Raw genomic sequence first — 24,310 nt, 5'->3', positions numbered from 1 at the left:
TGGCCAGCCTAGGCTCCTTGAAAAACTCCAGGTCAGTGAGAGAACTTATTTAAAAACAAAAAAACAGACAAAAAAAAAAAAAACGAAAACAAAGGCTGGAGAGATGGCTCAGAGGTTATAGGCACTGGCTGCTCTTCCAAAGGACCCAGGTTCAATTCTCAGAACCCACATGGCAGCTCACAATTGTCTGTAACTCCAGTTCCAGCGGATCCAAAGCCTTCTTTTGGCCTCTAAAGGCATTGCACATAGGCGGTGCACAGACAAAGCATCCACACATAAAATAAAATAATTAAAAACAAAAAACAGAACTGCTGTGGGATAATCCTCTTGTACACTGTAAAGATTTGTCATTTGAATTGGTTTAATAAAACATTGATTGGCCAGTAGCCAGGCAGGAAGTATAGGCAGGGCAACCAAACTACGAATTCTGGCAAGAAGAAGGGTGGAGTCAGGAGTCACCAGCCAGATGTAGAGGAAGCAAGATGAGAATGTTTTACTGAGAAAAGGCACCAAGCCACATGGCTAAACATAAATAAGAAGTATGGGTTAATTTAAGTGTAAAAGTTAGTATTAAGCCTGAGCTACTGATTGAGCACTTACAATTAATGTAAGCCCCTGTGTGGTAATTTGGGAAGTGGCTGCTGGGTATTTGGGAGTTGCTGGCAGGACAAAAACTTCCGCTTACATAGAACCAAAATAGGGTATATGGCTTCAGAGGAATGACATCTGAGATTGTCCTTTGGCCTGTACAGGCAACATTCATATATACATGAGCACGCCTATAAAACAAAACCATTAAAATAAAAAGATAACAAGCCTGACCTAACCCTGGTATCTTAGTTACTGTTCTATTGCTATGAGGAGACACCATGACCAAACATTTCATTGTTTACAGTTTCAGAAGGTCAGTCCATATCCGTCATAGCAGTAAACATGGCAGCAGTAGCTAAGAGTTTACATCCTGGCATTCTGATCCAAAAGTTAAAGGCAGAGAGACAGAGACAGAGAACTAAGTAGAATGATGTGGGCTTTTGAAACCTCAAAGCCCAGATCCAATGACAACAAGGCCACACCTCTTAACCCTTACCCAATAGTTCCACCAACTATGGACCAAGTATTCAACCATCTTAGCCCATGGGGGTCATTCTCATTCAAACCACACCTGGCTTCTTGCTTCCCCCCACCACGTGACATCCCTCTCTGTATGCGCCAGCTTTTCCACCTAGATGCCAGCCATCACGCAGACGCAAATAAACCTCTTGCCTTCAGAAATTACCCAGTCTCAGATGTCATTTTTGGGAAAGGGAGAGGATGCACCCTAGACAAGGACTCTACCACTGGTGTCAAGCCCTCAGTCCAGGTATTGTCATGACAACACAAACAGATGAACACAGTACTGTAACCCTGGGTCAGTCTTCCAAGACAAAGGGGGGTTAGGTGGAAGCAACAGAGATGGGAGAGAACAGAAACCAAGGAATCCAGTAAATGCTATTATATTTTTTACATCTATTTTGTGTATATTTGTGTATACACACACACACACACACACACACACACACACACACGTGTGGTTGTACATCAGTATGTATTCAGTATCGCTTTCTCAGAGGCCCACCTGGTTGGCTAGTCACACCAACCGGGCAGCAGGCAGGCTTTCCCTCCGTGTAAGTCCACTCCCTGTGTCATACTGCATAACTCAGCCTAGCCTGGAGCACCTCTTCCTCCAGTCTCCCCCGTGCAGGACTGCGGGCAGGTGCCATTATGCCCTACTCCCTGTTTTATCTTTTTATCCCACATGATATGACATTATCTGATACTGTACTATATACCAATTCCCTCTTCTACTTTGGAATACACGCTCTCCGAGGAGACAGACTCACTCACTCCTCCAGCAGCTAGCAAGTTCTTCAAAAAATTATTTGTTGCCTGTGTTTCACTGACAGTCTCGTTTATTCCTCAAAACTCTATTAACCAAGTTAATAGATCCCCGGAAGCCACACCAAGATGGAAGGAGAGAAGGGACTTCACAATCTGTCCTCTGACCTCCGTGTGCCAGACACATATCTCACACCAGTCACACACACACACACACACAGAGTAATAAAACACAATTTAACATTTTAAAAATTGTATTAGAACCAGCAAGAGGCTAAGTGGTTAAAACTACTTGCTATGCAAGCGCAAGCCTGTTAAGGACGGAAAGAGAACGGACTCTGACCTTCACACATGCGCTTGGGAAGTGTGCCCCCTCATAAATAAATACACATTTTTTTTTCTCCAGGTGTGTTCAAATAGTAAGCACTACTCTACCTTTACGAGAAGCTAGGGGCTACAGAAGTTAAACAAGGGCTTGGGAACAAAGAGTCAGGACCTCAGGCTATCCCGAAAACGGCGATGCCTTTTGTTGCTTTGTATGGAACGAGGGGGAAACCTAGTCCATAAAACCAACACCACACCAAATGTTGGCCACGTAGGAAAAAGGGAGCTAGAACTGCCTGGTCCCTGTTCCCGGACAGCATGACCCGGCGTTGCCCTCACTGACCCGGAACCACCCCTCGGGGTCGGGACAGCAGGTACTGTTACACCCCGTCCTTACACACGGAAAGGTCTGCCAGGCTGAGCAGCAGGCGCGACAACGTGCGGGGCTCGGCACGGGGCCGGACGGAGTGGGGGGGTGGGAGGAACGGACAGACGCACGGACGGGGACAGTTACATAATTAACCAGCTCCTGAGCTTTCCTCCCCCTGCAGCCTCGAGACAGCCCCGAGCCCGGGAAGCCGCGGACCAGCACGGCGGGGCTGGGCGATGGGCGGGCGAACCCCGGGGGAGTGCGTCACGACGATTACATAAGTGCGCAGGCGCGCGGCCCAAGCGGCGCACGTCCTGGAGACCCGCGGCTCTCTGATTGGCCGGCGGGAGGCCGGCGCTGGGCGTGTGCGTCAGTCTGACGTCAGCCTGGCGTCACGGGGAGGAGGAGGGGTGGGGAAGAAAACGAGTCCAAGGGGCGTGTCCTGTTGCCCACGGGGCCTGCGGATTGGCTGGGGAGGTGCAGGAGCCCTCCCACCGGGCGGGCCTGAAGGCGGGGCCTCGGGCCTGGGGCCGGCGGCGGCTACCGGCTTCGGGAAGACGATCATGGCAGCTCGGACCGGTCCCAGGGCGCTGGCCAGGGTGGTGTCGGGGTGCCGTTCGAAGTCGACCACCGTAGCGGAAGCCCCGGCGCGGGGGCCTGCGCGCAACGTCAGGTAGCGAGCGGAGGGTTTTTTTCCGGGCGGCCGGCGCGGGGCGGGCTTGTGGCCGGGGCGCTGACTCCTGAACGAGGCGCGGGGCTCCGGCCCGGCCGGGAGATCTGGGGCGCGGCGCTCGGCAGAGAGGCCGGCCCGCCCTCCCGCCCGCGTGCCCCTCGTGTTTTCGGGGTGAGTCAGCGACGGGGCGGCCGTGGGAGCAGCTGAGTGGCAGCCGGGCCGCCGCCTCCCCCTCCCCGCCCGCCCTTCCGGTCTCCTGGCGCCGACGGCTGCGGGCTCCCGGGGCCGTGGGAGTGCGTGTCCTGGCGGTGAACCGCCTGGCAGACGCTGCCTCACTGGCCGCGGAGTTCACTGACCCCGGCCGCTCGGCCCTCGCAGCAGGGAAACGCAGCCAACAAAGAGGACCGACCTGTTGTTTTCCACGCCACTGGAACTTAGAGGTCCTGTAACCTTGAAGATGGGTGGCCCTGCCTCCCGTTTTCCGGGTTGGTCCATTTAAGGGGGTTGAGGGTGGAGATGGATGTAGAAGAGGCCTGAACGGTGCTCTTAAGTTTACTACGCAGTTTTCTGTTAGGGGAGTAATACTGTGATCAGTGAGTCTCAAAAATTAAAATCGGCTGGGCGTAGTGGCTCACATCTGTAGCCTTGTCAGTGAGGCTCAGGTAGGAGGATTGCTGTGAGTTCGAGGCCAGCCTAAGCTACAAAGTGAGACACACACACACACACACACACACACACACACACACACACGGACGTCTCAAGATCCAAAAGCAAAATTAGCATTTGAAATGGATCATGTGTGTATACAGGGGAGAAAGCACAAATCTTGCTGAGCTCCAGGACATTTCATTTGACTGAAGACTTTAAAATAGCAACAAAGGGGCGGGGCCTGGTGCTTGAGGCCACCCTGCTCTGCCTAGCTAGCTAGTTCCAGACCGGCCAGAGCTGTAAGATAAGATCCTGCCTCAAAAACAAACAGAAAGTATCAGCAATGCTTCACCTCCGAACCCCACAGGAACACTTGTTGAAACTAAGTGAACTTAAGGTGAACTCAGATAGTTTATCCTCAACAGATAGCTTTCCAAGCAGGACATAATCTCCTCATACCTCACAACTGCTTATATTCTTCATTAAATGCCAGTTTGCTACCTGTGGAGTGAGGCTTGTGCTCAAGAAGTCCAGCCCAGCCTGGGATGTATTTAGCTACTGGATCCCAAAAAGGAAAAACAACAACAAAAATGGTTTGTGAATACATAAAAGTGTTACATCAGCTAGTGTTCTGGCCCTTATTGTAATAGGTTATTTGGATGGAGAGTTTTGGAGTATTAGTGATTAAAAAGTGTGTTTGCAGTATGTTTCAGTATTTATTTGTTGGTTTAACTGCTGTGCAAGCAGCTAATTGGATGGTTCTCCACGTTGCAATCCTAGCCCCTTGGGGCAGGTGCATGGCAGGTGCTGGAGCCACCCTGGGGCTGTGAACATGTTAAGCAGCTCTGTCACTTAGCTCTACACCCTAGCCCTTATTCACGCGTGAACATAGACGTGTGTCCGGGACACTGTAACTAAAGCAGGCATACTGATCAGGAAATCTCTTATTGTTTTACTCACACACAGTTTCTTAGGAGTATGATCAGATTGTGTAAGGGTGTCTTGAGGGGCTTAGAGAACCAATGTGTGAGTTTCTTGCTCAGCTTGACACCAGTACTTCTCTTTGGGAGCAGGCATCTTGTAGTTTTTTGTATGTGTCCTCCAGCAGGAGCTCAGGGTCTTGTGCATGCTGGGCGTGTTCTACCTGTAAGCTGCTTTTTTTTTTTTTTTTTTTTGAGACATGTTCTCATGGTGTAGCTTTGGCTGGGCTGGCCTGAAGCTGTCTGAGATCCACCTGCTTCACCTCTTGAGAGTGAAGTCTTGGGAGTAAAGGCAGGTATACCTTCATACCTGGCCCCTCTATTATCTTCAAAACAAAAGTCTTACAGCACCCAGCATCTACATTGGGAATCTCACATGCACCTTCAACTCCAGCTCCAGGAGATCCAAGGCCTCTGGCCTCAGTCACCAGTCTTCACATGCATGTTATTCAAAAAGGCTTGTTAGCAAGATTTGTGATGCATGCCTACAATTCCAGCACCAGAGGAGACTGATTGAAACATATGATTTTGAGCTCAATCCTAACCTGGTCTACACAGAGTGAGACTCTGTCTCTAAAACAAAAGCAAACAAGAAAAGAGACAGGAGGCAGAGGCAGGTGGATCTCTGCTAGTTCAGGGCCAGCCTGGTCTACCTAGCAAGTCCCAGGCTAGCCAGGACTGCATAGAGAACATAAATAACTAGGCATTTTGCATACTAGGTTTTTGTTGTTGTTCTTATTTGGGGAGCATACATTAGTTTGGTACATATTTAAGTCATTTTTGTAAATTCTCATTGTTAAAATTTTATTTATTTTTTGAGACAGGGTCTCACTATGTAGCCCTGGCTGTCCTAGAACTCACTCTGTAGACCAGGCTGGCCTTGAACTCACAAAGATGCAACTGCCTCTGCCTCCAGAGTGCTGGGACTAAAGGTGTGTGCTGTGCCTTTATCAGCTTTTTGTTAATTACTGTGTGCGTTAGTGTAGGTGCAGAGTATGATGAGTGTACATGGGGAAGTCAGGACAACTTTAGGGAGCCGGTTTTCCCACCGTGGGTCCTTGGAATTGAACTCAGGTCATCAGGCTTGGTGACAAGTCCCTTTACTTGCTGAGACATTTCTGTGACCCCATATAAAAGAAGCCGGGTGTGGTGTTGCATGCCTTTAATCTCGGCACTCGGGAGGTGGTGGCAGGCAACCATAGCTACGGGGCGTTTGTGAGTGTGACAGCCGTCTCCTGTCCAGAAGACATTGTTTTGCAGCGTCCCTCTTTGTCCTTCAGTTTTTAGATTGTATACTACCCATTTTATTGCTATGTTCCTTGAGCCTTGGAGCAAGTGATGTAGAGGGCCCATTTAGGGCTTAATGCTCAGTAGTTACTTGTTCTTAGTACTTGAACTGGTTGTGAGTTTCTGTATGCACTTTCTGTATGTCTCACAGGCTGAATGTAGCAGTGAGTTATAGGTATAACTGGAAGTATTTAGAAAACAGTTTGACAATATGTCCATTTAGCAAAACAAGAGTGATAGGTTCCATGCTCAGGCCTGTGACCTCCCAGATTCACAATACTAGGCATGAATTTCTTCTGTAGCGTGGGCCTCAAATCCAGCCACAAGAACGGTCCATCACTTACATAGTAGTCATGCCATTGTTGTACCACTGAGCACATCCTGCCTGGTAAGCTGATAGTGTAGCTCACAGTGCTCTTAGCTGGGCAGTACTACTAATGACTTGATCCATAGCAGCCTGCCACAGCACCTTCCTGCACTGTGAAAGTTTGCCATCAGTAAAGAGGAGGCTCCCAGCTCAGGTCTGGCTTGATTTCTCTATGTCCTGCAACCATATAGTTAGCTTCCTTCTTCTTCATTTGTTGTCTGTGTTCGTTCTATGTGTGTGAGCTCCCAGGGCTTCTAAGTGTGCATCTGACTTCTATGTGCATTCTTGAGAACTGAGGTCCTCATGTTTGCATGGCAGGAGCTTTACCCACTGGGCCATCTCTTCAGTCTGCAGTATTTTTTAATACTGTCCTCCTGGCCTGTTATACTGCTACATCTCTGGTTTTTTTTTTTTTTTTTTTTTTTTTTTTTTTTTTTTTGAGTTCTGTTTTGTTTGAGACAGACTCTCATGTAGTCCCAGCTGACCTCAAACTCTATGTGGCATTGGATGGCCTTAAGTCCCTGATCCTCCCTAGGACTGAAATTACAAGTGTCTGTCCCTGTGCCTGGGTGCTGGTTAGTTTGTTAGCCAGAGTCTCCCTATCTGGTTCTGGCGTCCTGGAATTCACTGTGTGATAGAATACCTATCAAGTAGGCTGTACTTGAGCTCTTGCTGGTCTTCCATTTCTGCTTCCCAAAAGTGCTGGTGTTGCAAGCGTGTACTGCTGAGCCAGGCTGTTAGTCTCTTAGTTTCTGAATATTGCTAAGCTCTTTCCCTACCACCAGGAATGCCTCCCCCCCCCCCCATTTATCTACATATGAGTATTTTTCTGTATTCATATGTATATACATTTTATCATTGAGCTATAGCCCCAACCTAATGGGTCCTGATATTGCTTGTAATCCATAGAGTCTGATTATAAAGCAAAGGAATCTATTAGAGAAAGAAAACTCACTATACAGAACAGAGAAATTATTGCAGGGTCCTGGAAGGCTGAGGCCCAGCCCCACGCTGTTCTTTCGCCTGGTCTGTCTCCAGCATCCAAAACCACGAGGGGAGCGAAGAGAGAGGTGCATCCTTGCATCCCAGGTCTTAAGGGTCCCCAGCAGCCACGCCCCAGGGGCATGTACTTCAAGGTCATAGGCAGGTGTAACAGTTACCTGCTACCTCACTAAGGGGTGATGCTTCAAGATCATAGCTAGAATAGCTACCCACTACATCTACCCCTTTTTGTCTAAATAAGAAAGTTCTAACCTAACACAAAATTATATACAATAGAAATGATTATCAAGTATTGTCCAGGAGAAAGAAAGGGTAATGACCTAAACAAAATGGAACAACAACCAACAAGAACAATATCAAGCAAGAGACACATACTAAAATCCAGAGAAGTCCAGAACACAGGTAAATGGCATGTTAGAGAGATTATTCCAAAAGCTGTCTTATCCTGAAGAATCTGAATCCAGTACTTAATATGTTCTAGCTAAGATACGAGAAGATTGTAACTGTAACTGTTAGTATTCAACCCCATCAAAGACCTGAGAAGGGGTATAATAATACCTGAGGAAATGGCAGAAGCATGCAAGCAATTTTCAGAAAACTTACGGGAATAAAGAGAGGCAGCTGGCAGACTAGGCATTTCTCAGCACCATTGGTACATCCAGTTTAGCTATAAGCCTAGAATATCTGACAGAGCATTTTCAGAAGCAGGAATTTTGAAAGTACATCTTACCCTGTCTTGGCAGAGTTCAGTAGTCGCTTTTCCTTGTGTCCCATGCATCCAGAAAGAACAGCATTTGTACTGTCAGCAGTTGAGGCAAGAACAGTTCTTTGCCCAGCAGGCCATTTTGCACCAAGAAGAAGACAAACTTCCAAACAGAATGTCTTAGAAGCCCAGCATTATCTCAGGATCAGATTGGTGCTGCCAGGAGCAATTGTGTCTCATGTCAACAGAATTCTAAGTTATCAAAACATTTAAATGCCATGTTCTCTAGGTCTATGAAGTGTTTGAAGATTACCTATCCATCTGTCCTATGTTTCTGTAAATCTGGACAACCTAACTAACATAACTATAGAAATGACAAGCATGAGTGACTATAAATCTGTAAGTCTTCTCTACCTAAGTAATCTTAGGATTAAGGCTTCATATTAACAAGATAAACTGTCTATAAGCAGATGTTCTATATAAGAACAATGATCTCAAAATTGTGACAATACACAAAATACCTTAGAGGTAGAAATGTATACTGCAGTATGCAGTATGACAACAATCCTAAATACGTATCAATATACAAAATATCCTAAACAGAGGAAGAACATACATACAGTATGACAAATACAATTTTACATTTGTGTCAATATACAAGAATCCATAACAGTGCAAATTATCTAAGGCTGATATTTTACTAAATTAGTTTATATATACAATAATCTATCCTATACCTACCTAGTCCCCATCTTTCTTTTTTCTTTTTTGTTTTTTTTGAGACAGGGTTTCTCTGTGTAGCTTTGCGCCTTTCCTGGATCTCACTCTGTAGACCAGGCTGGCCTCGAACTCACAGAGATCCGCCTGGCTCTGCCTCCCGAGTGCTGGGATTAAAGGCGTGCGTCACCACCGCCCCCCCCGCCCCATTTTTCTTTTCTTAAGGAGAATACTGAGGCTTAATTTTTATTGTTCCACCCCCAACCCTATAACCATTATCCATAGCCCAGAGTATAATGAAACCTCTGGGAGATGGGGCATCAGGGTATCTTTTTCTTAGAATTGCTTCCTGCTGTTTGGGGGCAATAGTATCTCTGTGGGGTCCTGTAAGAAAGCTCAAATAGGTCGGGCGGTGGTGGCGCACGCCTTTAATCCCAGCACCCGGGAGGCAGAGGCAGGCGGATCTCTGTGAGTTCGAGGCCAGCCTGGGCTACCAAGTGAGCTCCAGGAAAGGCGCAAAGCTACACAGAGAAACCCTGTCTCGGAAAACCAAAAAAAAAAAAAAAAAAAAAAAAGAAAGCTCAAATAGTTAAGTGTCAATAGGAATAGCTGTAGATTCTGCAGCCAGTCTCAGCAATGGATAAGGTTGTCTGAGATTCTGGCTAGAAGTGTAGTATGATGGACCGTCTCATCGTGGAACTGTCCTGAAGAGTTTTCAGTCCAAAGTTGATCATTTATTAATGTTCATGGGTACCATGGCATCATTCTGGACTGGGTAGAGTCGTTGTGGGGCCCCATCTTCTGGAAGCTGCAGAGATTGCTATTGGAAAGACTTATTTTTTTATTGTGGAAAACTTGAACACTATTAATATCAAAATGGAAAGTTTGGATTTATTCTGGATAGAGAAGGGATTCTCCAAAAGCAAGGACAAGCATGGAAAGAAATAGAATCTTGACAAGGGTACCTTTTTATTGGTTTTTTTCTGTCCCACACCAGGCAGCTCTTCTGATATGAGACAGAATCTCTTAATTTTTTCTTTTAGCAGCATGCTTGGGTTTAGAGAAGGAGAGAGCCACATTCTAACTCCAAAGCCAGCTTGATTTATAATTGAACTGGGACCACAACTTTTCTAGAGTTAAAGAGATAGATGCTAGGCAGTGAGATATTACTCTGTGTATATTGGTACCAATAGGTTCATCCCTTCTGCTGCAGATGTCGGGTATCTAAGGCCTTATGAGTTCTGGAAGACGGGTATTTCTATTATCCCGTAAAGACAAAACAGAAACCTGTCCCCACCCTTGTTTGTTGGGTTTTTCTCACAACTTGTAGAGTTGACACATGGGTGGATGTACTGCTACTTCTCCTCATCGAGGTTTCTCCTGTTCAAATCGAATTTTTATTAATTTTGTTGTTATCCACAGCTTTTCTTCTCCTGCAGAAACAAAAGCAAAACCCCTTCCCCAGCATAGGATGTATCCTGGTTTCCTTTCTGGGGTCAACACATCTTTGAAGTAAAGCATTTGGTTTAGCTCAGGAGTTTTTTCAGTTGTCCAATGTCTCTCCGCAGCTGTTGTCCCTTTCTCATCAGCATTGAGAAAATTCAGGCTTAATAAAGCACTATGCAATCTATTTCTAGGGGTCATTGTTACCTCTTTCTGTTTATTTATCATATCCTTTAAAGTTCAGTTAGATCTTTCTATGACTGCTCAGCCTGTGGGATTGTGTGGTATACCTGTAATATGCTTTATATTTTATCCAAGTACCTTAGGTGTGTATGCCCAAGGAATGATCAAATCCATACTGTTAGAAATTCATAGCAGAAAACAGCTGATATATTAAAAGCAGAATAACACCAAATACTCCTTGAAATTTGGGTTCCTCTGGAAGAATTCCTTGATTTCTTCCAGGTATACTTTACCATATATAGCTGAGTTCCTACTTTGTATCCCCGTGGCCTTTAGCAGTTAGGAGCATTGGCTACTCTTCTAGGGGTCCTGAGTTTAGTTCCCAGCAACCACACAGTGAATGGTGGCTCACAACCATCTATAATGGGATCTGATGCCCTCCTCTGGCCTGCAGACAGAGCACTTGTGCATAAATAAATGTTTTAAAAAGGGGAACAGGAGCATAGCTGACATCTGTACATGGGCTCACTTTGTAACAGGACATACCATAACACATGCGTGTTGAAATAAATGATGAGGAAGTCAGAGGAGCAGCAGTTCTGACATGTCAGAGTCCAGATCTGACACAGACCTGCTTTTAGGTCTCATTGGTGTGGGCAGGAGTCCAGCCAACTCCGGGAAACCCACTGGGAAACCACTTTGTTGAATAAGGTGAACTGAGTAATAGATGAAGAGTGCACAGGCAAGCCTATGGCATGATGTCATACATAGCTGCCAGTTGAAAGCCAGCTCCTGAGGACATAGTGTTTGTGCCAGAAGCTTCTGACCACTCTGTTGGCTGTTGTTTTAGTTTTTTTATTTATATTTCAGGTACACTGGTGTTTTGTTTGCATGTAAGTCTGTGTGTGTTGGATCCCCTAGAACTGGAGTTACAGACAGCTGTGAGCTGCCATGTGGGTTCTGGGAATTAAACCTGGATCCTCTGGAAGAGCAGCCAGTGCTTTTCCATTGAGCTATCTCTACAGCCTGTTTTAGTTTTTTTTTTTTATGCTACCTAGAAGTTTATCTTGGGACTGGAGAGATGGCTCAAAGGTTACGAGCACTGGCTGCTCTTCCAGAAGTCCTGAGTTCAATTCCCAGCAACCACATGGTGGCTCACAACCATCTATAATTTGATCTGATGCCCTCTTCTGGCATGTAGAGAGAACACTGTATACATAATAAATAAATAAACCTCTTTTAAAAAGTTTATCTTTCTGAATCTGCTGTGGAATAATCCTCTTGTACACAGTAAAGATTTTTCACTCAGATTGGTTTAGTAGAATGCTGGTTGGCCATAGCCAGGCAGGAAGTATAGGCAAGGTGACCAAACTAAGGGTGATGGGAAGGAGAAGGGTGGAGTCAGGAGTCACCAGCCAGATGCAGAGGGAGCAGGGGATGAATATGCTATGCTAATAAAGGTACCACCACGTGACGAAGCACAGATAGAAATATGGGCTAATTTAAGTGTAAGAGTTAGCTAGGAACAAGCCTGAGCTATCAGCCAAGCATTTATAATTGATATTCAGCCTCTAAGTCAGGTATTTGGGACTGGGCAGTTAGGACAGGAAACGTCCATTTACAATATCCATGCCTGTTTTCAGCATTACACTAAAATTGCAAACTCTTCTAAAATATGGTTGCTTTTTATAATGCTGTATAATTTGGGTTTAATTTTTATCCTAAATGTTACAAATTGTTTTTTAGATACTTAGCTTCCTGTGGTATATTGATGAACAGAACTCTTCCACCACATTCCTCAGTTTTGCCTAAAGAGATCTATGCAAGAACATTCTTCAAAATCACTGCGCCATTAGTAAATAAACGAAAAGAATATTCGGAGAGAAGAATTATAGGGTTTGTATATAATAGTAATTTTATTAAAAGCACGCTTATACTTTTCTATGGAGTGCCATGCTGCTTTCTCTCTGAATTATCTTCCTGAAGATCAAACTTTTTTCTAGGTTAATCTATCTATAACTCTTGCTGATTTATATATATTGTTGAAGGACTGTAATATTACATTAACTGTATAGGATAGAAATAACCTTGACATTCAAAGGAAATAATTTATTGCATCTTTGTTATTCTTTCATGATTATAAAAATTAATTAAAACATATATGGAGGTTCAAATTTTGTTGTAACTAAAAATGCCTCCCCGCTTTTGTGGTGAATTTGAAGATAAGAATTTCTCTGTGTAGCCCTAGCTGGCCTTGAACTGAGAGATCTGCCTGCCTCTACCTTCTGAGTGCTGAGATTAATAAAGGTATGAGCCACCCCAACCCTGCCCAGAATATCTTTTTGTGATTTATGATTAATGATAATTTTATGGTGGGTTATATTTTAGCTGTGTCCAGGATCTGTTTATTTATTTGGGTTTTGAGACAAGGTTTCGTTGGCTAGCCTGGTACTTACTATATAGCTCAGGCTGGACTTGAACTCTTGTCAGTCCTCCTACCAGAGCCTCTGGGGTGTTGGGTGGTAGGCATGTGCCCCCATCCTTCCCTTGCCTTTTTTCTTTTTCTTTTTTCTTCTTTTTCTATTTGGTTTTTCAAGACAGGGTTTCTCTGTGTAGTTTTGATGCCTGTCCTGGAACTCACTCTGTGGCCCAGGCTGGCCTTGAACTCACAGAGATCCGCAGGGCTCTGCCTCCCGAGTGCTGGGATTAAAGGCGTGCGCCACCACCGCCTGGCTTCCCTTGCCTTTATGAGTAAGAATAGTAAATACCTGGTTCTCAGTCAGGTTGCCTCTTACATATATTCATAGAGTTTTATTTTTGTTGTTTGGTGATTTTCTTAGTGTTTTATTGCTGTCAAGAGAACCATGACCAAGGCAATCTTAAAGAGAAAGCATTTATTTGGGGGCTTGCTTACAGTTTCAGAGGTTTATAGTCCATTATCATCATGGCAGCAGGTGCTGGAGAAGTGATTGAGAGCTACATCCTAATTTGCAGGTAGAGAGAGAACCTGGGCTTAGCATGGGTTTTTGAAACCTCAGAGCCTACCCCCAGTGACGCACTTTCTCCAATAAGGCCACACCTACTCAAACAAGGCACCTTACCTCCTAATTGTTTTAATCCTTCTCAGATAATGCCACTCCTTGATGACTAAGCATTCAGATATATGAGTTTATGGGGACCATTCGTATTCAAGTCACTATGGTCATTGTGACCTCTGCCATATGTATTTAGAGTCCTTCACTTTCTGTATTGTTTGAACTCCTCCATTCCATCATGTGGTTCAATGTGTGCCATATGACTTACGATAGTTTATTACATTCTATTTAAAACTCATAGAATCAGTTGCTAATATTCTTTATCTCTCTTTTTAAGATATTCAATGCAAGAAATGTATGATGTGGTATCAGGAATGGAAGATTATAAGCATTTTGTTCCTTGGTGTAAAAAATCAGACATACTATCTAGGAGATCTGGGTATTGTAAAACCCAATTAGAAGTTGGATTTCCACCTGTTGTGGAGCGATATACATCAATTGTAACCTTGGTCAAACCACATTTGGTAAAGGTAAGTTTGGTGTTTTTGTTTTGAACATTCCCTAGATGTTTATTATACTAAATGAGTTAAATAACGTGTAACAGCTTAAAAAATACATCTAGTGAGAGGAGAGGGGAAAAGCCACTCACTGTATTTCCTAATTGTGTTCATTGATACAGCATTAGCATTATTCTTTCCAAATAGAAGTTTGAGTAAAATTTGGAAATGAGAAGTTTTTTTTTTCTGTTTTTCTTCTGCTAAAGACTACTGAATTGCAAGATAGATCATTTGGGCCACAGAAGTGAGAAATGTTTTCATCTTTGTACTATTAAAATAGGGTATGATTTGAAAAAAATAGGGTATGATAGTACATGCCTGCAATCCTAACAGTAAAGAGGTGCCTCAGGCAAGTGGACTGTGCATTTGAGGCTAGCCTGGGCTATAAAGTGAGCCTATCTTAACAAAAAAAAGGAAAAGAAAAATTAATATATTTAATATTTTTAGTATATTACTTTACCACTGAGAAAAAGATCAGTTTGTTTAATGCTCACACACACTTTTTTTTTTTTTCCCTCCCAAGGCAGGGTTTCTCTGTAACAGCCCTGGCTGTCCTGGAACTCAGACCAGGCTAGCCTCGAACTCACAGAGATCCACCTGCCTCTGCCTCCCGAGTGCTGGGATTAAAGGTGTACACTACTGCCACCACCACTCCCAGGCACACTTTTTTTTTAAGTTCCAGGAGACATGGTAAGACAGTGAAAGGTTAAAGAAAATAACCTAAATGGCTAAATGTGGAACAGAGAGATGGCTCAGTGGTTAAGCTGCTTTCCGAGGACCTGATTCAGTTCCCAGCACCCACATGGTGGCTTGCAGCTGGCTGTACCCACAGTTCCAAGGGATCTGATGCCCTCTTCTGACTTCTGTGGTAAACAGACATGCAGGCAGACAAAACAGTTTTTCGCGGAAATATGTACCAGATACCTTATGAATATATCAGTCATTTCAGAGTGATGGTATAAAGTCTATGTTATTTTACACCTGAAGAAATGTGTGCTATTTAACTTGTTCTGGAGTACCTGTAAGTAGCAGAATTGGAAATGAGTTTCTTTTGTTGTTGTTGTTTTGTTTTTTAAATCACTCCCTGGGGTTGGGAGATTGCCCAGTTGGTAAAGTACTTACTGTGCAAGCATAAGGACCCGAGTTTGGATCCCCAGCACCGGGAGTGGTGTGGGCTGTGACCCCAGTGCTGGAGGGCAGACAGCTGGGTCTCTGAAGCTCATTGGTCAGCCAGCCTAGCCAGAGTGATGGATGTTTCACTGACTTGTTGCTGTGGCTAAACACCTGACGGGAAGCCATTCAAGGGAGGAGGAGTTGATTCTGGCTCACGGTTGACGTGAGCCTTTGGTCATGGTAGAAAACCATGGCAGCAGGTGAAGTTGTAGCGGCAGAAGCTTGAGGTCCACGGGCCACACGGCATCGACAGTGAAGATGAGAGCAATGCATGGGGGTGCTTCCTTTCTCCTTTTTATGCAGTTCTGGGAACCATGCTGCCCACGGTGAGGGTGGGTCTTCATGTGGACCTAATCCCATAATATTATAGACGTGCCAGAGATTGTCTCCAAAGTGATTCTACATCACAGAGACCCTGTCTCAGAAAGATGGCTAGGGATGGAGGAAGACACCTGTAGTCAGCACACATGAGCAGTTGCATCCCCTACAGACTAGAGGAGTGAGGTCTAATAGAGCTATGTAGCACAGTAGGTGAGCACATGAAAGAGAAGAGCTGACAGTCTGGATCCTAGAGGAAGAGAAAAGGACTGACTGTGGTAAGAAGTCACTTCCTTGTTCCCAGCTACTAGACCTCTTCACCTCTTGTACTCTGAGCTGATAAAGAGAATTACTTTTCAAGGAAGTAAGCCCCAGTCATGGTTGAGTTTGCTCGTATGGAAGGTATTTATTTTTTCTCTTTCCTTTTTGTTCTAGGCATCTTGTACAGATGGGAAACTTTTCAATCATCTGGAGACTATTTGGCGTTTTAGCCCAGGTCTTCCTGGCTACCCAAGAACTTGTACCTTGGATTTCTCAGTAAGTCTGTTATAAGCTCTGGTTTGTTCGTGTACACCACAGCACGTAGGTGGAGGTCAGAGAACAGTTTCCGAAGGTCTCTCCTGCCCTCCTGTCAGTCACACTCAGATCCTCAGGCTTGGTGGGAGGTGCCATGGGGCCATCTTCCCAGCCCAGTTTATGCAGTTTTTGAGGCAGTGTTTTACCTTGTAGCCTGGGCTGGACTGCAGTCTACTGCACAACTTGGGCTGGCCTCCGCTTCACTATCCTCCCTCAACCTCCTGAGTGCTAGGATTACAGCAGATTCTGCCACACATAACACCCTTGTTTGGTTGTTTTGTTTTTCGAGACAGAGTCTCACTATATGCTCTGGCTGTCCTGGATCTCGCTTTGTAGCCCAGGCTGGCCTCAAACTCACAGAGATCCACTTGCCTTTGCCCTCCTGAGGGCTGGGATCAACAGCGTGCACCACCACTGCCCAGTCCCAATAGTTGTTTGAATGCAGGAATTGATAATCATGGCTTTAGGATAGCTCAGTTAGCGAACCAGTGTGTTTTTAACACTAGGGCAGTGTGGATTCAGAAGTGGAAAAACCATTCACCACACAGTCTGTTCCTACGTCTTTGAGTGTTTCAGATCCTCTTATGCATTGAGCTTTCTGCCAACAGCAAAAGCTCACAGATTTAACTATAAAATGAAGACGAGGTGGGTAATCGTCAAGCACTAGAGAACAAATCAGCCAAACCCAACATTTATCATTTCACTGTCTGTTCAGTACTAAAGACATTTAAGCCCATTAGAGGTTTAAAATTAGTACCAAGTTAAGTCTGTACATTACATAATAGATGCAGAAATGAAATTCCAAAGAGAATCTAGAAACTCCTGCCAGGTATGGTAGCACATACCTTTAATTCCAACACTGAGGACGTAGAGGCACTGATCTCTGTGAGGTTGGGGCCAGCCAAGACTGCATAGTGAGACCCTATATCATAAAAATACATAAATAAATAACATAGAGACTCCTAATTGTCTTGTTCATATCACTTTTGCTGTAGGAAACTTAACATGTTTCTAACTGCCTTCCCAATAGGAAATGGGTTCTTTCTGTGCTTGTGATTCAGGCATTAAATCATAAGAAATGGCGGTAATTTAGGTAAATGATATTCTTTTTTTCAGCTCTTGAATACTTTCATTAAAAAAATGAGAGCCAGGGCATGCCTGTAATTCTAGCACTGTTGAGGCTGAGGCAGAAGAATAACAAATTGAAGGCCAACTAAAGCTGTACAGTTAAACCCTGTCTCAAAAACAAAATTACTAATTATCACATGTATAAAGCCCTGGATTCAATATAAAATTTGATGTTTATAGGACAATTGGCAATTTGAACAGCCTACAGTTTAGATCTTAGCATTTATTACCTAGCAACTGGTAGTTTTCTGATTTTGACAACTGTACTGTGGCTAGATTGTTATAAGACAAATAGGAAACGTTGGGGTGATGAGCATGTGAAACTCCTTTATGTTGTTTCTGCTACTTTTTTTTTTTTTTAACAAATAGGTTATTTTATTTTATTACTACATTTTCATTTATTGTGTGTGTGACAACTTCAGGGAGTTAGTTGTCTCCTTCCACCATGTAGGTCCTTGTAGGTGGACCTTTCTGTCTCACCAGCCAGTTCCGAAATAACTACACTGAGACTTATTAGTAATTATAAATATGCAGCCAGTAGCTCAGGCTTGTTACTAACTCTTACAGTTTAAATTAACCCATGTTTCTTATCTACGCTCTGCCATGTGTCTTGGTACCTTTTCTCAGTACGACAAGTTCATCATCCTCTCCATGGCTCCTCTCGATTCTCAAGACTCCTCCACTACTTCTTCATGCTCTTTTTGTCTGCAAGTCCCACCTGTCCAGCTGTTGGCCAGTCAGCTTCTTTATTAAGCCAATCACAGTGACATTATTCACACAGTGTAAAGGAATGTTCCACAGGTCCTAAGGATGAAACTGAGGTCATCTGGCTTGGTAGCAGGTGCTTTTAACCACTGAGCCATCTCAGCAAATATAATTATATGTTTTTAATTATAAGGAAGTTATTTAGCCTGGTGTGGTGGCGCATGCCTTTAATTCCAGCACTGGGGAGGCTGAGGCAGGCGGATCTCTGTGAGTTTGAGGCAAGTCTGGAATACATAGCTAGCTCCAGGACAGGCAAGGATACATAGAGAGACCTTGTTTTTAAAAAGTTATTTAAGGATAAAAAGCTAGGAGTCAGACATGGTATAGGCTTGTAATCTCAGCTCCTGAGGAGGCTAAGATAAGAAGGTCATGAGTTAGATGCCTGCACTTGGTGTGTTTGAACTTAGCCTAGATAAGTTAATGAGACCCTATCTCAAAATAGAAAATTGGAGACCTTGTCCAGTATGTGAGAGGTTCGAGTATCGAGTCCTAGGATAAGGGAAAAAAGGTTAGGACTTAGGACGTGGCTCATGGAAGCTCTAGGTTTCATCCCCAGCACCAGTCAGCTGATAGAGGCAAGTAAAGTATGTCATAACTCAGAGGATACCGGGTCCTTACAGTACTGTTGTTTACAGTAACTGCCTTGAGTTCTGTCCCAAACAACAGAGGGCGTTACTAAAGCTCTAACTCTTTGGCCGCCTGGTTTGTGGGAGACGTGCATGTGCATACACAGGAAGTATCAACTTCCTGCCGTTACTTCCTATAGGAGTGGTCGCTCTCAGAGCAGGCACTTCCTACCTCCTCTTGTGAAGAAGGCTTCGTGTAAAGCCAAGTGTGCTAATAAGACGTCAGAAGAGTTTTGGCAAGATGCTGAGACCTGAGTTCACTCGCCAGCCAGGACCTACATGGTGGAGAGAGAACTTCCTCTAGCAGATTGTCCTCTGACCTCTCCGTATGCCCTCCTAAAGTAGACTGACAGTGCAGCTGGCAGGGTGACTCGAGGGTAAAGGCACATGCAGTGACAACTGGCAGCCTGAGTTCAGTCCCTGGGGGTGGAGGAAGGAGAACCTCAACTCTGAAGGTGACCTCTGACCTCCATTTGTGTGCCATGCATAATTTCCCTACAGTAAATGTGAAAGAGTTAAAATTTTCACTGGGCAGTGGTGGCACACACCTTTAATCCCAGCACTCAGGAGGCAGAGCCAGGTGATCTCTGTGAGTTTGAGGCCAGCCTGGTCTACAGAGTGAGTTCCAGGACAGGCGCAAAGCAACACAGAGAAACCCTGTCTCGAAAAACCAAAAAAAGCAAAAAGTTAAAATTTTTCTCTCCTGTAGAAGCCAGTGAAACTCTCTCCCCTAAAGAAGGTTCCTTGGCCTTATTGACTAAGGCTCGTTGTGAGGCACTACTATAAAATGATCCCATCTTCCAGCGGGTGCCAGATCTCCCCTACAGGTAACCCACACGGCACCTTAGAAACTTGCAGTGTGTAGTAGGCAAGTTTTAAGTTCCAGTACTCCTGCCTCAGCCTCCTGAATGCTCGGATTGTAGACGTGTGTCACTCTGCCCAGCATCCGGATCTGTGTAGATCATTGTGAACATTGTCTTGCAGATTTCTTTTGAATTCCGCTCACTTCTGCACTCTCAGCTTGCTACGTTGTTCTTCGATGAAGTAGTGAAACAGATGGTGGCTGCCTTTGAAAGAAGAGCGTGTAAACTCTACGGTCCAGAAACAAATATACCTCGGGAATTAATGCTTCACGAAATTCACCATACCTGAGAGGGAAATAAGAACCCGCACCACCTATCTTGACTAGTGTGTTCACTTTAGGAAGCCCTCTACCGCTATTCAGAAGTCAGAGCATTCGTTAAGTCTGCCGTGATTCTAAGCCCGCGCCGTTGAAAATTTGTAGATTGAATGTGGACCCACTTGTACATAGAATTATTTCTTCAATCAAGTGTAACTCAAAGTAATGTGTACATTTGCAGGTTCTGCCTTTGTAATAATGGTGTCATCACTGTTGCTAGGATACTGCACCCCTCGTTTGAGTGCAGAGTGAAGGTAACACGTCTTTTAGTTATCACCTTACACGAAAGGTTAGCTGAGATACAATGTGTGCTATATTAACTGTATCATGTTTAAGTTATTAGGTGCAGAGTATTTGTAACTTATTGTTATTGGGCCTGCCATATGGCTTAGGATATTTGAGTAATCATATATTTAATGTTCAAACTTTGATTTAAAGTACTGCTAATGAAGTCTTAGCACTTATGGTATTTTAAGTTGTTCGTATGGGTAACAGTAGATAATTCAGTGTTGTTGGGAAGTTGCTTCCCGGGTACACTGAGTAGGTTTTCGTTTGGTTTTTTGTTTTGGTGAGAGGTCCAGAGCTCCAAGCTACTTTTCTAGACATTTGAAACCTCCTTCGGGTGCTTCAGCTGTACTTTCAAAATGCTGGTCGCCTGTCAGAGTCTGGTCTGCCACTGTAGGCAACAGATAAGTTAGTTAATATGCCTCCAGCACTGTACACCCATTTTCTATTTATTGTGCATATTCACTTTCAATACTATTCTAAACCGATATTTTTTTAAACAAATCAATGTAAGCGCTGAAGTCGTGACTTAATAAAGTTAATTTGTTTATTTTTGTATAGTGACTTTGATTATTAATCTTTTCTGTATTGTTTCCGTATGTGTTCTGACAGTGGCCTGGTTTGCGTCCCTATTGCTATTGCAAGCACTGTGAGCAAAAGCACTTGAGGAATGTGTTTATCTAGCTTGCAGGTCACAGTGTGTATCACAGAGGGAATCGAGGGCAGGAGCGAGAGGCAGGAACTGAAGCAGGGGTGAGAAGGTCTGCTGCTCCTCCCTGGTCTGCTGCTCGCTCATCCCGGCTCCTATTCAGCTAGCTTTCTTAGAGATGAAGACCCGCCCGCCCTAGGGTGACACCTCCTACATTAAGTAGCAGTCAGGAAAGTATCTCACAGGTGAACCAGGAGGCCAGTCAGATGGCAGTGGTTCTCCAGCTGGTACTCAGGGGGCCAGTCAGATGGCAGCGGTCCTTCAGCTGGTGCTCAGGAGGCCAGTCAGATGGCAGCGGTTCTCCAGCTGATACTCCCTCTTCCTGGGTGTGTGTCAGATTGACAGCTGTAGTAACAGAAATACAGTACTATAGAATTTCATGTCTTAAAAATACTTGCATGGGCCTGGAGAGATGGCTCAGACGTTAAGAGCACTGGCTGCTCTTCCAGAGATCGTGAGTCAATTCCCAGCATCTACATGGTGGCTCACAACTATCTGTAATGTCTGGTGCCCTCTTCTGGCCTGCAGGCCTACATGCAGCCCAAACACTATATATAATAGATCTTTTTAAGAAAATTACTGTGGATGCATTATTCTCAATTTGATCCTCAGCACTGCCAAAACAACAAAAATCCTTCCATAGAGCCTGACAAATGTGAATTAAACTCATTCTGTCTTTTATCAACTCCCCCTTCACTCTACCCCAGTCACCTCTTCCTCCTAAACCTCTAGTCGCGGTGCTTTCAACTTTAGTGAGTGCTGTGGCAGTTTGCTAGGTAGTCTGGAGTCCCGACCTCTCAGGCCCTGGCTGTGTGGCTGTGAGGAGCTCATGCTTTCTACTCACATGACTGTAGCTGTGCCTTTAACAAGGAAAACAGGATCTTCCCACTGGCACATGTCCAGAGCAAAGTGGTCTGCATATAATCGTGTGCCTTGCATTTGATTTAGGTTTTGGTATTTGGTTTAGTTTTGATGGGGTGTCATTAGCCCAGGCTGGCCTGGAACTCACTATGTGGCACAGGAGATGTTGTTATGACTGAGGTTCCTGCCCATCTTGCCAAATGCTGAAGGTATAGATGTGAGCCTCTGTACTTGTTTGGGTTCTTTTTGTTGTTACTACTTTTATGGTTTTGTGTGTGTGTGTGTCTGTGTGTCTGTGTGTGTGTTGGGTGCATGTGTGCATATGGTGGTCTGCAGTTGACATTGTCTCTCCTAAGGGCTCTTCAGGCTATTGTAAAAGTCTTGCTGAATCTGGAGCTCACTGATTCTGGCTAGTCGAGCTAGACGGGATGCTTGGGAAACCTGTCTCTGCCTCTCAAGTGCTGGGATTACAGGTGCTGCCCTCCTGCCTGACTTTTTACGTGGATGCTGGAGATCCGAATGCTGGTCCTCACTTATGCATTGCCCACACTTTATCCTTCGAGCCATCACCCAGCCCTGGGGAGCATCCTGCTGATACCACAGCCTACTGCTATTTTGCTAAATAGACATGTCATCAAATTGTCTTCTACATAGTTGTTTTTACCTGTTTTTTGCCACTTTTTATCAGAGCAGCTTTTTGCCATGGGTGGTAGTTAATGCAGAGACTTATAACTTCAGAGTGCTGTGAATAAGTGACTCATGCCCTACCCTGAATGGGACATATATATTACCTTCTCCAAGGCTTGAGGGAGTATCTTGCAAGAAAGAGTGGAAAGATTGATGAGGGGAGATGGGGAGTGCTGAAGGAATGTCTGGACAAGACATGGCCTCAGCTCTCAGGAACCCACAGCTACACAAGGTGGAGGACATCCACTTTCCATCATCCACAGGACAGTCCTTCAAAAGTCCTGCTCTATAAAAGAGTCTGTCAGATACTCTAGGCCTGTAGGCTAAAGATGGATGCCCCATTGTTGCAGATGAACTTTGGGTAACTGTCCAGGCAGCCAAATGTCTCTGTTCTTAGATAATGTTACATCCTTCTGGGCCTTTGATGTAGTTGAAGACTAGATAGTTATAGTTGCAGGGTTTTTTGTTTGTTTGTTTGTTTGTTTGTTTGTTTGTTTGTTTGTTTTTTAATGCCAAATGCTGCTTATTGAAGGAGGGAAAAGGTCTTAAATACAGGCTTACAGCACAATAGGAGAACCCCGGAGGGCAGAAGTTCGCTACCAATGTTTTACAATCTTGCATCTAAGCTGTTAACACCCATTATGCAGGATACACAGACAAGGAACTTCCCTTAAGCATTCAGGAGGGTGGAACCCGGCAGGGAATTAGCATAGGAAGGATATCAAGGTCAGCAAGCAAGGCAACAGTTACCCAAAACAGGGACCAGGGCCCTACAGGTCCCCCTTTTACTAAAAAGCTTCTGACTTAGGTTGCGTGGGACGTCAGCAGGTCACCTTACCCGTCATGGAGAAGCCTGCCCAGGCCACACGGGTACTCTGTCTTAGGTTGGTGAGCGCCCCCCAGGCATTACCCATCTCTGAATACTCATTATCATACAGACTCAATCGTGTGTGAGCTGCAGAATTAACTGCTGCCAAAGATCTCAAAGTGGCACTGGGCTTGCAATCTGTGTATTTGACACAGAAAAGACCAACAGAGGTCCTATCCCACCCATAGCCAGTAGGCTAAAGGCAACTGAGCCATTCTCTTCCTTAACGAGCTTTACTGCAAATGGGAGTCCTTGTAAGATGGTATCCCAAAAGCAAATGGAACTTGAGTTTATAAATTTATAATTTTCAAAGCCAATTGAAATGTATATAACTATTGAATTAAATTTGTCATGCCCAATAGAATGGAAGATTAACTAACTGTGGTAGCTACTTTTGCTGCCAGGGTCTCCACTGTGCTACCTGTAGTAAACAATTATGAAATGGTAATCCCAGAAACAGTAGCAGCGGTGGCCGCCATTGCTATAACAGCAACAACGGCAGCAGCAATGTCAAATTCTCTTCTGGAGCGTGTGGACATCCACTGGCATGGATACAACTCCAGTAATACAAACCGCCAAGGCCCATTTTTCTTGATCCCAGCACGACTTAAGCTGGCAGCTCTTCTGGAGAATCCAACCTCATGGCTACAGTTCCTAGGCTTGCATTAATGCTTGCCAAAGCTGGCCATATTGGGCTCTCAATCCCCATTGGCATCAGAAAGGTAGAGTTTTTCGTGAAGACCCAATAGATCTCTGTCATGTTGGGCTTCAGCAGCAGTCACAGGGCGCGTTCAGTGCTCAGGAATCCAAAGAGGAACCTCATTGTCCTGAGGAAAGACATAAACAGAACTCCAGGCCTACACCAACACCAGATCGGATCTCCTTCAAGTGCTAGTAGAAAGATCCTTCCATCTTTCCAGAGGGTGATTTGCAACAGGAGACCTCCAGTGCTTATCTGCAGTGGATACTC

The 24,310-nt window shown here is 44.6% G+C and overlaps 1 protein-coding gene across 2 annotated transcripts; it reads left to right on the top strand.

The window, feature by feature from the left end:
- Window positions 1–2,965: 2,965 nt before the first annotated feature.
- Window positions 2,966–20,779, top strand: Coq10b (coenzyme Q10B). Of its 2 annotated transcripts, none has more exons than XM_006974875.4 (5): window positions 2,966–3,242; window positions 12,319–12,468; window positions 13,945–14,137; window positions 16,091–16,192; window positions 19,735–20,779. In XM_006974875.4, exons 1-5 carry the CDS (start codon window positions 3,133–3,135, stop codon window positions 19,900–19,902), a joined length of 723 nt encoding a protein of 240 aa, XP_006974937.1. In that variant the 5' UTR covers window positions 2,966–3,132; the 3' UTR covers window positions 19,903–20,779. The 2 variants fall into 2 exon arrangements, with proteins under 2 accessions (XP_006974937.1, XP_042116301.1); XM_042260367.2 differs by lacking the exon at window positions 2,966–3,242 and adding an exon at window positions 7,652–7,928.
- The last annotated feature ends 3,531 nt before the right edge of the window (window positions 20,780–24,310 follow it).

This window comes from Peromyscus maniculatus, chromosome 13 (assembly GCF_049852395.1).
Source record: "Peromyscus maniculatus bairdii isolate BWxNUB_F1_BW_parent chromosome 13, HU_Pman_BW_mat_3.1, whole genome shotgun sequence".
Taxonomy (NCBI): domain Eukaryota; kingdom Metazoa; phylum Chordata; class Mammalia; order Rodentia; family Cricetidae; genus Peromyscus; species Peromyscus maniculatus.
The sequence above is the reverse complement of the archived record's forward strand: the minus strand, read 5'-3'. Positions and strand labels throughout refer to the sequence as shown.